At 41.3% G+C, this 13469-nt stretch overlaps 1 protein-coding gene across 1 annotated transcript; it reads right to left on the bottom strand.

Moving 5' to 3' along the window:
* Nucleotides 1–9010: 9010 nt before the first annotated feature.
* LOC108540706 (uncharacterized) lies at nucleotides 9011–13243 on the bottom strand. Its single transcript, XM_017889845.1, has 2 exons — nucleotides 11898–13243; nucleotides 9011–9103 (listed from the first exon to the last, which is right to left on the bottom strand). Exon 1 carries the CDS (start codon nucleotides 12697–12699, stop codon nucleotides 11962–11964), a length of 738 nt encoding a protein of 245 aa, XP_017745334.1. The 5' UTR covers nucleotides 12700–13243; the 3' UTR covers nucleotides 9011–9103; nucleotides 11898–11961.
* Between the last annotated feature and the right edge of the window lie 226 nt (nucleotides 13244–13469).

Genomic DNA, 13469 nt, shown 5'->3' with positions numbered 1-13469 from the left:
TGTATATATTATGTATATAATTTTAATAGATTTTTACAAATTAACCATCTTGTCATTATGTAATGTCCCTCTTTTTTTCTAATAGTCTTCCTGCGGTTCACTTTGTCTTATGCTAATATAGTCACTCGGGCTTTCTTCTGGTTACTATTTTCAAATTGTATCTTTTTTTTATTGTAAAGTATTTGGTGATTTATATTTAAAATGAAACTTTTTCCATTGTATAATTTATAGTTCACAACAGGATAGACATATACTTAGTGAAATAATTATTAGAACTAGGCAAAACATGTATTTTTCATGAGAACACATGGACACAGGGTGGGGAACATCACACACTGGGGCCAGCCAGGGGGTGGGGGGAGGGGGGAGGGATAGCATTAGGAGATATACCTAATGTAAATGATGAGTTAACGGGTGCAGCACATCAACATGGCACCTGTATACATATGTAACAAACCTGAATGTTGTGCTCATGTACCCTAGAACTTAAAGTAAAATAATAAAAAATGTATTTTTCATCTTCTATAGTTACCTTTGAGTGTGTGTGTTAAGAGCACCTAAAATCTAGCACATTCAGCACATTTTCTCTCAGCACATTTTCAATGTACAATATTGTATTATATTACTATATTATACAGCACATTTTCAATGTACAATACCTATTATATTACTATATTAATAACTATAGTCTTCATGCTGTACATTCGATGTCTAGACTTATTAATCCTACTTTACTGCAAGTTTGTACCCTTTAGCCAATATATCCCCATTTCCCCCACATCCCAGTTCCTGGCAACTATGTTTTTACTTGGCTTCTATGAGTTCTGTTTTGTTTTGTTTTGTTTTGTTTTGAAGATCCCACATATAATTGAAATCATGCAGTACTTTTTCTTTGTGTGCCTAGCTAATTTCATTTAGCATAATGTTCTCCAAGTTTATTCATGTTGTCACTAATGGCACTATCTATATTTTTTAAGGCTGAAAAATAATATTACATTATATATATCACAATGTTTTAAATCTATTTATCCATTGATGGACATTTAGGTTGTTTCCTTATCTTCTCTGTTGTGAATAATGCTACAATACATATGAGCACACAGGTATCTCTGTGACGTGCTGTTTCTGTTGGGCATGTAGCCAGCAGAGGGACTGCTGGGCCATATAGTATTTCTATTTTTAATTTTCTAAGAAACCTTAGCACTGTTTTCCATAATGGCTGTAAGAATCTGCATTCCCACCTGCAGAATAAAAGGCTTCTCTTTTCTTCACATCCTCACTAACACTTGTTATCTCTTGGTTTTGTGATAATAATACCATCCCACCTGCGCATGTATAAGCTTATATCTTATTGTGGTTTACTTGCATTTCTTTGATAATTAGTGGTGGTTAGCACCTTTTCATATACGGACATTTTTATGTCTTTTTGGAAAAATGCCTATTCAGTTCCTTTGTCTATTTTCTAATTCAGTTATTATTATTATTATTATTGCTATTGAGTTGTATCAGTTCCTTATACTTCTTGGATATTAACTCCTTATCAGATTTATATTTTGCAAATATTTTCTCACAACCTTTTGGCTGCCTTTCCATTTTGTTAACTGTTTCCTTTGCTGTGCAGAAGCTTTTAGTTTGATGTAGTCTCAACTGCTATTTCTTCTTGTGTTGCCTAAACTTTTGGTGTGATATCCAAAAAATTCATTGCTAAAATTAATATCAAAAAAGCTTTTTCCCTTATGTTACCATCTAAGAATTTTAAGATTTCAGTCCTTACATTTAGATATTTAATCCGTGTTGACTTTTGTGTAAAGTATAAGAGAAAGGTCTGGTTTCAGTTTTATGCATGTGGATATCCAGTTTTCTGAACACCATTTATTAAAGTGACTGATTTTCCCACTGCATCTTCTTAGTGGCATATTGTCACCGTGGGGTTTGGCCTAGTTACTAGACCTTTTTAATTTTCTCTCAGTAACTCAGTTTATCGCTTGAGTTAGTTGAACTATTTCACTGCATTATGAGATGTCATGTAACAACTGGATGCACTCGCATGAAGGAATGACAGATCCTGCCAAGCATGTAAAGGCTCAAGATGATCAGCTTTGTTTAGGTCAGTCTACTTCCCAAGACTAATACTTCCAAATGGAAAGAAAGATACGTATTAAGCACATCCACTTCTGTGCAAAGACAGGGAAACAACTTTTACCAATTACATTTCCTATACATACTAAAGGAAACATATTTAGAAATATTTGTAATATGTAAAATTATTAGAACACTATTTTATCAAAAGTTTTCCTCAAGAGATACTTTGATTCTCATCTTTCTGTGTTTAATAACCATGCCAAATTTTGCTATTTATAGTGTATGTGGTGTTCTTTATTGTTAGTTTTTTTTTTATTGTTTGGGAAAAACATTATAGAATATTTCTATGCCTCATCTTTAATTGACTTTTTTTGCTTCCAAGCAATTGTAACTTTTAATATTAATATTAAAATTAAGTTGCTTGCCAGTTTTCAGATTTCCAGCAGTGTTGATATAATTTTCTCCTTTTGCACAAAAATATGGTAGTAGGTGATTTTTAAGGCACACGTTGTAATATAATTATAAACTACTGAATCAGCCTCTTTATTTGGAAATGTAAAAGTTCCAGTACTGGGTAATAGATTTTAGCTTAAAAGCAAGTCAGTAGTGTGTGAATCATTACTTTTTAACAACCCAAAACACAAGCTATTATAAAGTGCTTAAATATTTATTTAATATTATTTTCATATATATGAGCTAGATAGCTACATAATGCTAAGTATGTATTTTCAGTCTTACAAAATACTGTATCACAATAATAAATAGCAAGTTAAACAGATTTAGAAATTCAAATTAAAGCAATATTTTTCAGAATTGAAGGTATAATTCCTTGCTTTTCGGAGATATCACTGAGCTTCAAATAATCCAATAACAACTGATTAAGATGCAAGAGATATCATTTAATCTTATAAGGATATAATTTCATGTATTGTTACAAAATTTTTATGAAGTATTTCATAAGATGCTAATTAGTCCAATTAAAGATGGACATATTTATGGTAATTATTTTCTAATTTCCCTTGAACATATTTTTAAGAAAAATGGAAAATATATCTAATTTATATTTTAGTTAGTTTGGTTTTCTTTAACATGCAAATAAAGTCAAACTTAAATCTTGAGGAAATGATAATCTTTTGCAAAGTAGAGGCTTTTGTTTGTTTGTTTTATTAGTTATCTATTATGTAACAAATTACACCAAACTTAGAGATTCAACACAACGAACATTTGTTAGTTGCTGTACACGAAGAATCTGAGTACAGCTCAGCTGTGTACATCAGGCTCAAGTTCTTTTAGAAGGTTGGAATCCAAGTGTTGGTTAGGGCTGTAGTCTCATCTGAAGGATTGACTGAGAGGACCTATTTATATTATTCATGTGGTTGTTGTCAGGATTCGATTTCTCATGAGACTATTGGACTGATGGCCTCCATTCCTTCCTGGTTGTTGACTGGAGAGCTTCCAAGGTTTTTTGCTACAGGGAACTTACCATAAAAGAACTTATAATATGGCAGCTGGCTCCCATCAGAGCAAACAAGCAAGAAAGCAACAAAGGGCATGCAAAATGGAAACCACGATCACTTTGTAACTCTTTCTTGGAAGTAACACTTAATCATTTTGTTGTATTCATTAGAAAAGAGTCACTAACTCTAGTCTACAGCCCTATTGGAGGGCATTATAAAAATGTATGACCACCAGGAGGTGGGAATTATTAGAAACTATGTTAAAGTGCTGTTTGTTACACTTTAAACTTTTCTTTGAATTTCTATGACATATAGAAAGAAGAAAGCAAAATGAACCCTTGCTGAAATCAGTAAATGATGTTGAAGGAACAATATTTTGTTGCTTTCAGAAAGTATATTGTTTTATTCACTGAAAATAGATACTAAAAATGGAGCTACCATATGACACTGCAATCGCACTGCTGAGCATATATCCGAAAGAAAGGAAATCAGTATATTAAAGATGTGTCTGCACTCCTTTGTTTGTTCCTGCACTGTTTACAATAGCTAAGATTTGGAAGTAACTGAGTGTCCAAATGTGGTACATATACACATGGAGTATAATTCAGTCATAAAATAAAATGAGATTCTGTCATTTGCAACAACACAAATGAATTTGGAATCACTATGTTAAGTGAAAAAAGCCAGGCACAGAAAGAAAAATGTTGCATGTTCTTACTCATTTGTAGGATCTAAAAATCAAAAACTATTGAACTTACAGATATAGACAGTAGAAAGATGATTACCAGAGGCTGGGAAGAGTAGTGAGGGCCCCAGGGGGAGGTGGGGATAGTTAATGAGTACAAAAATAGAAAGAAAGATAAGACCTACTACTTTATTAGGGTGACTGTAGCCAATAATAATTATATATTTATAAATAACTGAAAGAGCTTAATAAGATTGTTTGTAACACAAAGGATAAATGCTTGAGGGGATGAATACCCCATTATCCATGTTGTTATTATTTCACATTGCATGCTTGTATCAAAATCTCATGTACCCCATAAATAAAATACACCTATTTTATACCCACAAAATTAAAATTGAAAACAAATAAATACCTAAATTTTATTTGCTTAAACCTCTTATCTATTTTTTGTTTTATCCTTCTCTTCTGAGGGTATAGATTTGTGGAGGGCAAAATTTGTGTTTCTTACATTTATACTATTTCCTACAAATGCAGTGCTTAATTTGCTTAAATTCCATTGAGAAGCATTTATTTATAGGTCAGAAAACCCTAGAGAAGTGTTCAACTTCAACATAAACACACCTTCAAGATCATAATGACCTGCTTTGGAACTTCTCAATGAACCATTGACCATTTTTTAGCTTTCTAAAGTGCAGTAGGTTGTATTAAGTAGACTCTGTTTCAGGGTCAAGAAAGAAATATCTTTAGCTGTGCTTAATGTAAATTTTCTTTTTTAGAGACCAGAAAAGTCATTACCTTTGTCTACATTTGCTTATTTAATAACTCCCAATCTTCCAGATGAATATTTAGAATTTTCCCAAAAGACAAGGATACAAAGCTAGAGACTAATTTGGTTGAAAAGGTGATCCATAAATTTTTTTTGTTTGATATTAGTTTTCCCATAATCCAATTTCTCGTCAGCAATCAATGAAAACTTTCTTTTGCAAAATTATAATAATATCCTTTGTTCTTTCATTAATGTTAGCTGTGGCCCTGTAATTATGGCAAAGATTCCCACAGCCAAACCAGTCAACTATAAAATATAGGACTAATGAAATAAGAGCTTCATTAGATTTAGTGTATGTCTCATAGCACAGCTTTATACTTTGATTACAGATGTTTCCAGACATTGCATTCTGTGACTTGATATCACTAAATGCTTGTCAATGTGCCTTAATCTGTCTAAAATATTTGTAATGAACTTAGACATACTTCCCTAGGAATTAGCACTTAGGAAGGTCAATGACTTCTTTTATTATTCATGACTTCTTGATTCCCATTAGCACAATTAACAGCTGTTCCTCCTTAAATGATGAGGATAGTTCCAAACTATTCAATAGATTTAAAAAAAAATTATATTTTGTTTGACATGGATTTGAAGGAGTGAGATTCTTGTCTGTCTATTACATTTTGAGTGATAATTAAAAAAGTAGATATAAGTGGCCACGATTTCAAAAATTATGATTTTTTTGGCCACTCTGAGCAGACTGTAGGTAGAATAATATTGGTAACTAAACTGTCTCCTATGCATATCTTAGTATAAAATTGAAATTGAGGTAATTGTCAAATACATAATTCATTTTTTAGGCATATAATCGTATCTGCTTTATGTTTTTTTTCCTTTACATACTCCAGGATTGTGTTTTCATGTGTTTTTCTTTCTCTATATGAGAGTTATATAATCAGACTTTCTTGATATCGTTCAAATGCCATCAGAAGTACCAGCGAGAAATTACTATTCTCTAGAATGCAATTAAGAAGGATGAATTTGTTCTCCATTCTGATTTGCTCCAGTCGACCACCAGAGTAAATGCCAGAGAATAGGCAAGTAGGCAAAGTAAAAGAAAACTTTATTTACAAGCCAATGTGAAGGAGGGGCGAGGTTCACTGGTCTCCAGCGGTGGAGGCCTACAAAGTCGCTCCGGCGTTCTCGGGCGAGGTTCCTAGGTCTGCACACGAGCAGGGGCCAAGGAAGTTCACACCGTGCGCCCGCCGGGAGCGGCTTTTATGTCCTGGGCCTGGGAGTGGGAGGGCAGTGGGCGGGACATAGGCGGGTCGAGGGCGGGGTAGTAGGCGGGCTAGGCAGGTTCCGGTTTTTCTCCGTCGGAGGTCAGGTTGCTCCTGCGCAGTCAACCCCTGTCTTTCCCCGGCACGGGAAAGTTAACAATGAAGAACCCGGAAATGCGCCATTTTAGTCTCTTTGTTCTTTTTGTTGCCTCCCTCCCTCCGTCCAGACAGTCCAACCTTTTATTGATTATAGTGATAGGGGGCGTCGTTGTCTGTCTAGCTGCTTCCTGCTGTTAGGGGGCGTTGTTATGAGGGTCTATGGTTGGCACCTGGACATAGGGATGTAGGAGCATCTGGTTGAAGGCGACACGGGTGATCTCTTGAACTTTGGCTCGGAGAAATTTGATTAAAACAGGAGCGAAACATAAGACAAGACAGAGGATTAGTATGGGAATTAGGAATGGGAGCATCTGCTGTATTACGGGCAGCAGCCATACCGGTGGTCCTGGGGTGAAGGGGGTATTGTAGGTTTTTAATTCTGCTTTAATCCTGTTTAGGGTTTGGATGTTAGTGTCTACTAGGCCTGACTCATTTACGTAATAGCAGCATTCTTCTCCTAAGAAGAGACATGTTCCTCCTTTTTCGGCAGTAAGTAAATCTAATGCTCGCCTATTTTGTGCTGCTACCTGGGCCACTGAGGTAATTTGACGCTGCAGAGAGGCCAGGCTTTCAGCTGAAGCCTCTATGGCCTCTCGGATTTGAGCTGCTAGAGATTGGGTAGACTGTACCGAGTGGGCAAGTGCCCCAGTTCCAAGCCCTGACGCCACTAAGGAGGAGGCCAGGGAGACTCCGATGACTAGGGGAAGGAAGACAGCCCGTTTTTGGAGATCATTAGGAGGAGGGTTAAATTGTATGACGAGTTCAGCTACTTCTGCTTTGCTATATAAGGTTAAACTAGGTACTAGGGACACTGGGACACAAAGGGATTGACCAATGGATGTGTGATTAAGGACCTTGAAGAGGGTTTTGTTGCACCAGAAATAACCTCCGATGGGAGCCGTCTGGGTCTTAGCGGGTGGCTGGGTATAGTTACACCAGGAGGTGTTTGGGGTAGAGTAGCAGAAAGGAAGGATTGGACTTTCTGGGCTTTGGTATAGTGGGACTTGGAGTAAGAACGGTTTTTGGGAGGTGCCTATGGAGTTAGTTGTAGCCCTGAAAGCAGTAGGTAAGGGGACTGCCACTAAGGGGGCTCTTTCAAGGGCCGCACAGAGGAAACAGTGGGAGAGATTTGTTAGGTTGGCTGCCCATGTTAGGTTTAACCCTTGACGGACTAGTTTTAACCATGAGAAGGGGTCCTTATTGGAGGAGTGTAATTGATCTTGTAAGGCCTGTTCTTGTGCTTGTATGGCTAAGGTTAAATTCTGTAGGGCTTGTATGTTTTGAGGAAGGGATTTTTGCTGGACAAGTGTTCTTTTTATCAGGAGAGTAGCCATGGGATATGAACTAAGGATTGTGTAGCCTGTGTAGAGTCCACCTTTGACTCCGTCTGCCCATCGGGGGTCCCATGGGTCTTTGATATTTAATTGGTATTGAAGGGGGGTTCGTTGATTCGCAATGGTGAAGAGAGCAGTGGGTTTCGTCTGTCTCAAGGTTGCATAATGGATCTTACAATAAATATAAGGGCATCCTAGGTTCTTTTGTTTCCAGTAAGTCTTACAATTGTAATGTGTCTGATCGTGCAGGAAGCAGAGAGCCTTAGCTCCGGCCGCACTGCAACACGATAGGGTGAAATTTATAGTAAGATGGGGTTGGCAGCCTGAAGGGGGGCAGTCAGCAGTGCCTTGTAGCTGTGAGTGCTGTTTATTTTTGTGTGACCAAGTTTCAACTATAGAGAATCTCCATATGAAAGTTGGGTTAGTAATAGAGATTGAAATGCAAGAAAAAGATAGTAATATAAGTATGAAATAGTACTTCATCTTCAGTGTAATCACAGGGTACACCTTGTCACTGAAGATGTTCTATAAAGGTAAGCGGGAGAACCACTGTGATGGGCTATTATCTGGAGGCAAGTAGGGATCTGGGGTAAGATATTGGAATTCTGTTATGTTTATATAGAGTATGGCGAGAAATCGGGATAAGCGCAAGGGGTCAGGGAACATGTGGTGGTTGGGAGAGTTTGGTGAATTTGAGACGGGTAGGGGTAAGTCTAGTAGATGTCCACTGATTGTCTTCTGTGGGGGCCTTTTTTAATTGTGATATATGGACCCAGTGCGTGTGTCCTAGAAGTTTGGCTGCTGTGTATGTGGATAGGAGGACAGTATAGGGGCCTTTCCACCTAGGCTGAAGATCTTTGGCTTGGATATCTTTTAAGTATACTTGGTCTCCTGGGCTGAGAGAGAGATGTGGGCTATAGGTGTCTGTTGGAGAGGGGTGTGCTAGTTCTGCATGTTGTCTCAGGAGTTGTCTCAAGAGGGTGAGGTATGGGAGATAAGTTGCCAGCGGGGAAGAAAGGGTGGGTAACTGCTGGAGGGTGAGGGGCCGGCCGTAAACTAATTCAAACGGACTGAGGCCTGTTGGACTCCGTGGGGCTGCTCGCAGCCGGGTTAGGGCCAGGGGAAGGAGAGTTACCCACGATTGTCGAGTCTCGAGGGAGAGTTTGGTGAGTTGCTGCTTAATGAGCCCGTTGGCCTTCTCTACTTTACCAGAAGACTGAGGTCTATAAGGGATGTGGAGTTTCCAGGTGATGTGTAGGAGGGCTGCCACCTGTTGGACTACCTTGGAGATGAATGCTGGGCCGTTGTCAGACTGAAGAGTGAGCGGGAGGCCAAACCTAGGAATAATGTGTTCAGTGAGTATGGAGGCAACTATATTGGCGGTTTCTCCTGTAGTAGGATAGGCTTCTATCCATCCTGAAAAAGTATCAACGAGGGTTAAGAGATATTTGAATTTTTTATGCCTTGGCATGTGGGTAAAGTCAATTTGCCAATCTTCGCCTGGTTGGTGCCCTCTGAGTTGATGGCTCGGATGGGGGTTGCGCAATGCGCCTTGAGGGTTTGACTTGAGACATGTGGAACACTGTCGGTTGATTATAATTAGGTGTTTCATGAGTGTGGGGCAGTGAATGAGGGGGCTTAGGAGGTTATATAAAGCTTTGGGTCCTATGTGTAGGGAATTATGTATGTCTTTTAGAATGGTGTGGAGTTGAGTTTCAGGAATAACTAATTTATTATTGAGGTAAATCCAATTGTCTGCGGCTAGTTTGGCTGTTGAATCTTGTAATAGTTTGGTCTTTTCCTCTTGGGTATAAGTAGGGGTATATTGAGGAGAGAGAAAACAAATAGAGGGAAGCGTGGGAGTGGAGAATCCGGCTGCCGACTTGGCAGTGGTGTCGGCAAAGTTATTGCCAGCCGCCACCGAGTTAGATGGAGTCTGATGACCTTTACAGTGTATGATGGCTGCTCTGGAAGGCGCTGATAAAGCGTCTAGCAGTTTGAGTATCTGTTTTTTGTTGACTATAGGGGTACCACTGGTGGTTAGGAACCCTCTCTCTTTCCAGATGACAGAGTGGGTGTGTGCAATCAAGAAGGCATACTTGGAGTCTGTGTATATGTTTACCGTTTTTCCTCTGGATAGGAGGAGAGCCCTAGTTAGTGCGATAAGTTCTGCCTGCTGTGATGTTGTTCCTTGTGGTAAAGGCTTAGCTTCTAGGACAGCAGAAGATGTAACTACCGCGTATCCTGCCTGTCTGTTTCCTAGAGAATTTATAAAAGAACTGCCATCTACAAATAGGGTTAACTGTGAGCCTTCCAATGGCTGGTCATGTAAATGTAAGTGACTAGGTGGTTGGGCCTCTAAAAGTTCTGGACAGGAGTGTTCAGTACTAGGTTGCTTGAGAGGGTCAGGAAGTAGGGTTGCTGGATTCAGAGAGGAACAGACTCCTAGGGCAATGGTGGAGTCTTCTATGAATAAGAGGTGAAAGAGTTGGAGTCTGGACGGGGTTAGATGGCTAATACTTCTGTGGGCAATAAGATCTTGAAGGCGGTGAGTAGAGAAGACTGTTAGGTTACCACCCCTAATGAGTTTCTTTGCTTCTTGGGTTAGACAGGCTGCTGCTGCTAGGGCCCGAAGACAGGGCTGCCACCCTTGTACGGTGGGGTCTAATTGTTTAGATAGATATGCCACGGGGCGGTAGGTGGCGCCTATAGATTGGGCTAAAAGACCCACTGCAACTTTTTGTCTTTCATCTGTGAAAAGCTGGAAGGGGCGTTGGAAGTCTGGGAGTGAGAGAGTAGGATGTGAGAGAAGGCAGTTTTTCAGGTGAGTGAAATGTTTATAGATTAACTTTGGGTTAGACAAAGGTCCTTGGGGAGTCTCCTTGACAGCTGCATATAGAGGCTTAGCCAAGATTCCGAAATTAGGAATCCAGTGTCTGAAAAATCCTACTAGGCCTAGGAAGGATTGAATTTCCTTAGCGTCTTGAGGAGGAGAAAGATTTTGTATTAGAGTTAAGCGGTCTGTAGTAAGTGAGCGCGTCGTAGGAGTGATCTCAATACCTAAATATATGACACATTGTTGTGCGAGTTGAGCTTTGTGTTTGGATATTCGGTAACCTTTGGATCCTAGATGATTAAGGAGGATCGCAGTGTCTAAAAGAGAGTCCTGTCCCGTGGGACTACAGAGTAAAAGGTCATCTACATATTGGAGAATTTTACTATTGGTAAGAGGACAGGAGGCTAAGTCTTTTGCTAGGGCCTGCCCAAAGAAATGGGGGCTGTCTCGGAACCCTTGGGGAAGCACTGTCCATGTCAGTTGGGTGGAGGTATGGGTGTCTGGGTCTTCCCATGTAAAAGCAAAAAGAAACTGACAATCTGGGTGCAGGGGAATAGTGAAAAATGCATCTTTTAGATCCAGTACAGTAAAGTGTGTTGTATTAGGTGGAATGAGAGAAAGAAGGGTATAGGGGTTGGGAACTACCGGATGGGTGGGACAAACAGCTTCGTTGATAAGACGAAGATCCTGCACTAACCGAAAAGTTCCATCTGCCTTCTTTACAGGTAGGATTGGGGTGTTACAGGGAGAATGAATGGGGATGAGGATGTGTTGGCTGAGTAACCTAGTAATGATTGGTTTTAGTCCTCGTAAGTGCTGTGGAGAGAGAGAGAACTGTGGGCGGGTTGGAAACTGAGATGGTTTCTTAAGTTTTATAAGTATTGGTGGATGATGGTCCGCCACGACAGGAGTGGAGGTGTCCCACACTTGGGGGTCGATAGGAATGGGGAAATCGGGGAAAGGGTTAGTAGGATTGTTGGAGTCATTTGAGTTAGTCAATACTAGAAGCAGATGGCGGGTAGGGTGGGGGGCGCTAGTAGGGATGGAGATACAGGCTTTCAGTTGACTTAAAACATCTCGGCCCAGTAGGGGAGTGGGGCATGAGGGGATAATGAGGAACGAGTGTGCAAAATAGTTGTTGGCCAGGCAGCAATTAAGGGGTGGGGTTTTTCGAGGGCTGGACGGGGAGCCATTGACTCCTACAACAGAAATATTGGAGGGAAGGCTAGGCCCTTCGAAAGACGGCAAAACAGAGTAGGTAGCCCCGCTGTCGATTAAAAAATTAATTGTCTTACCCGCTACCAGGAGAGTTACCCACGGCTCGGCGAGGGTGATGGGGGTCCCCGAGTCCCGGCACCTTCAGTCGTCATCCAGATGTAAGAGCTGGAAGGAGCTCCCAGGGTCCTGAGAAGGGACATCACGTTGAGGCGCCATGCCCGTTTTCAGGGTGGGGCAGTCAGACTTCCAGTGCCCTTCTTCATGGCATGCTGGACAAGGAGTTGTTGGCAGACGAGGGTTAGGACACTTTTTAGCCCAGTGTCCAGCTACTCCGCACTTGTAGCACGGCCGCACTGGCTCAGACGGTTGGGGACTCTGGGGACATCTATTAGCCCAATGCCCTGGGTTACCGCATTTATAGCAAGCCCCTTTTATTGTCTTTGAGCCTCCGGGGGTTTTGCTCTCCAGTTTTGGGTTACGGCTAGGCTGCAAAGCAGCAACTAAGGCTTGAGTCTGGAGCTGTACCTTCTGCTTTAGGCGGGCCTGTCGTTGGGCCTCAGCCGTTTCCTCCCTTGAATTATAGACCTTGAAGGCCGACTTGACTAGGTCTTGAATAGGAGTTTGAGGTCCATCCTCTGCCTTTTGGAGTTTTTTCCGAATATCCGAGGCCGATTGTGAAATAAAATATGATGCTAGAATAGTGGCCCCGGCTGGGGAAGCTGGGTCTAACCGAGTGTATTGAATTAAAGCCTCAGTTAGCCTGTTTAAAAATGTGGCCGGGTTCTCATCTGGACCTTGAATAATTTCTTTTAGTTTATTGAAATTTACTACCTTATTTGAGGCCGCCTGCATACCAGCCAGAAGACATTGAGTCATCATATCTCGTCTTCGGCGGCCTGGCTGGCCTACTTGATAGTTCCAGTCTGGGTCTATAGAGGGGACTGCTTGTTCCCCTAGTGGGAACGCAGGGTCTGTTAAGTGTAATTGGTTGGCATGCTGCCTGGCGGCCACTAGGATGCGCTCTTGCTCCTCAGGGTTTAGAGTAGAGGTAAGAATAACCTGGAGATCATGCCAGGTTAAATCGTAGGCCTGGCAAAGGTATCTAAATTCTTTGGTATAAATTGTAGGGTTGGCAGAAAAATCTCCTAGGCGTCTTTCAATCTTTGAAAGATCTGCTAATGAAAAGGGAACATGAACTCTAACTACGCCCTCTGCTCCGGCCACCTCACGCAAGGGTGCTAAGACCGCAGGGGGGTTGGATAGGGTGGGAGTAGGAGCGGGGGCAGTTAGGCAATCTTTAGAGTGGGTATGGGCAGAGATAGGCGAACTAAGATGACCAGGCGGAAGTGCCGAGGGGTCGGAGGGAAGTGTAGCCTCAACAATGGTGGGAGGGGCTGAGGAGGGAGGCGGAACAACCGCCAGAGCGGGAGGGGGAGGTGGAGCCGAAAGAGGAGGTGGGGCCGAAGCAGGAGGGGGAGGTGGGGTATACGGCGGGAGTGGAAGGGAGGGAGGGGAAGTAAGGTCTTCGGGCAACTCAGACAGGAAAGATGACTCCTCTTTTTCGGACTTTGTTAGGCCTGCGTCCCTAGCCAACATGACTTGAGCCAAGGAACACCGGCCACACAGGTCCGGACGAGAACGCAAGGCCC

This window comes from Rhinopithecus bieti, unplaced genomic scaffold (assembly GCF_001698545.2).
Source record: "Rhinopithecus bieti isolate Rb0 unplaced genomic scaffold, ASM169854v2 scaffold_19600, whole genome shotgun sequence".
NCBI lineage: Eukaryota > Metazoa > Chordata > Mammalia > Primates > Cercopithecidae > Rhinopithecus > Rhinopithecus bieti.
Note: the sequence above shows the minus strand (reverse complement) of the source record. Positions and strands in the feature narration are given on the sequence as shown.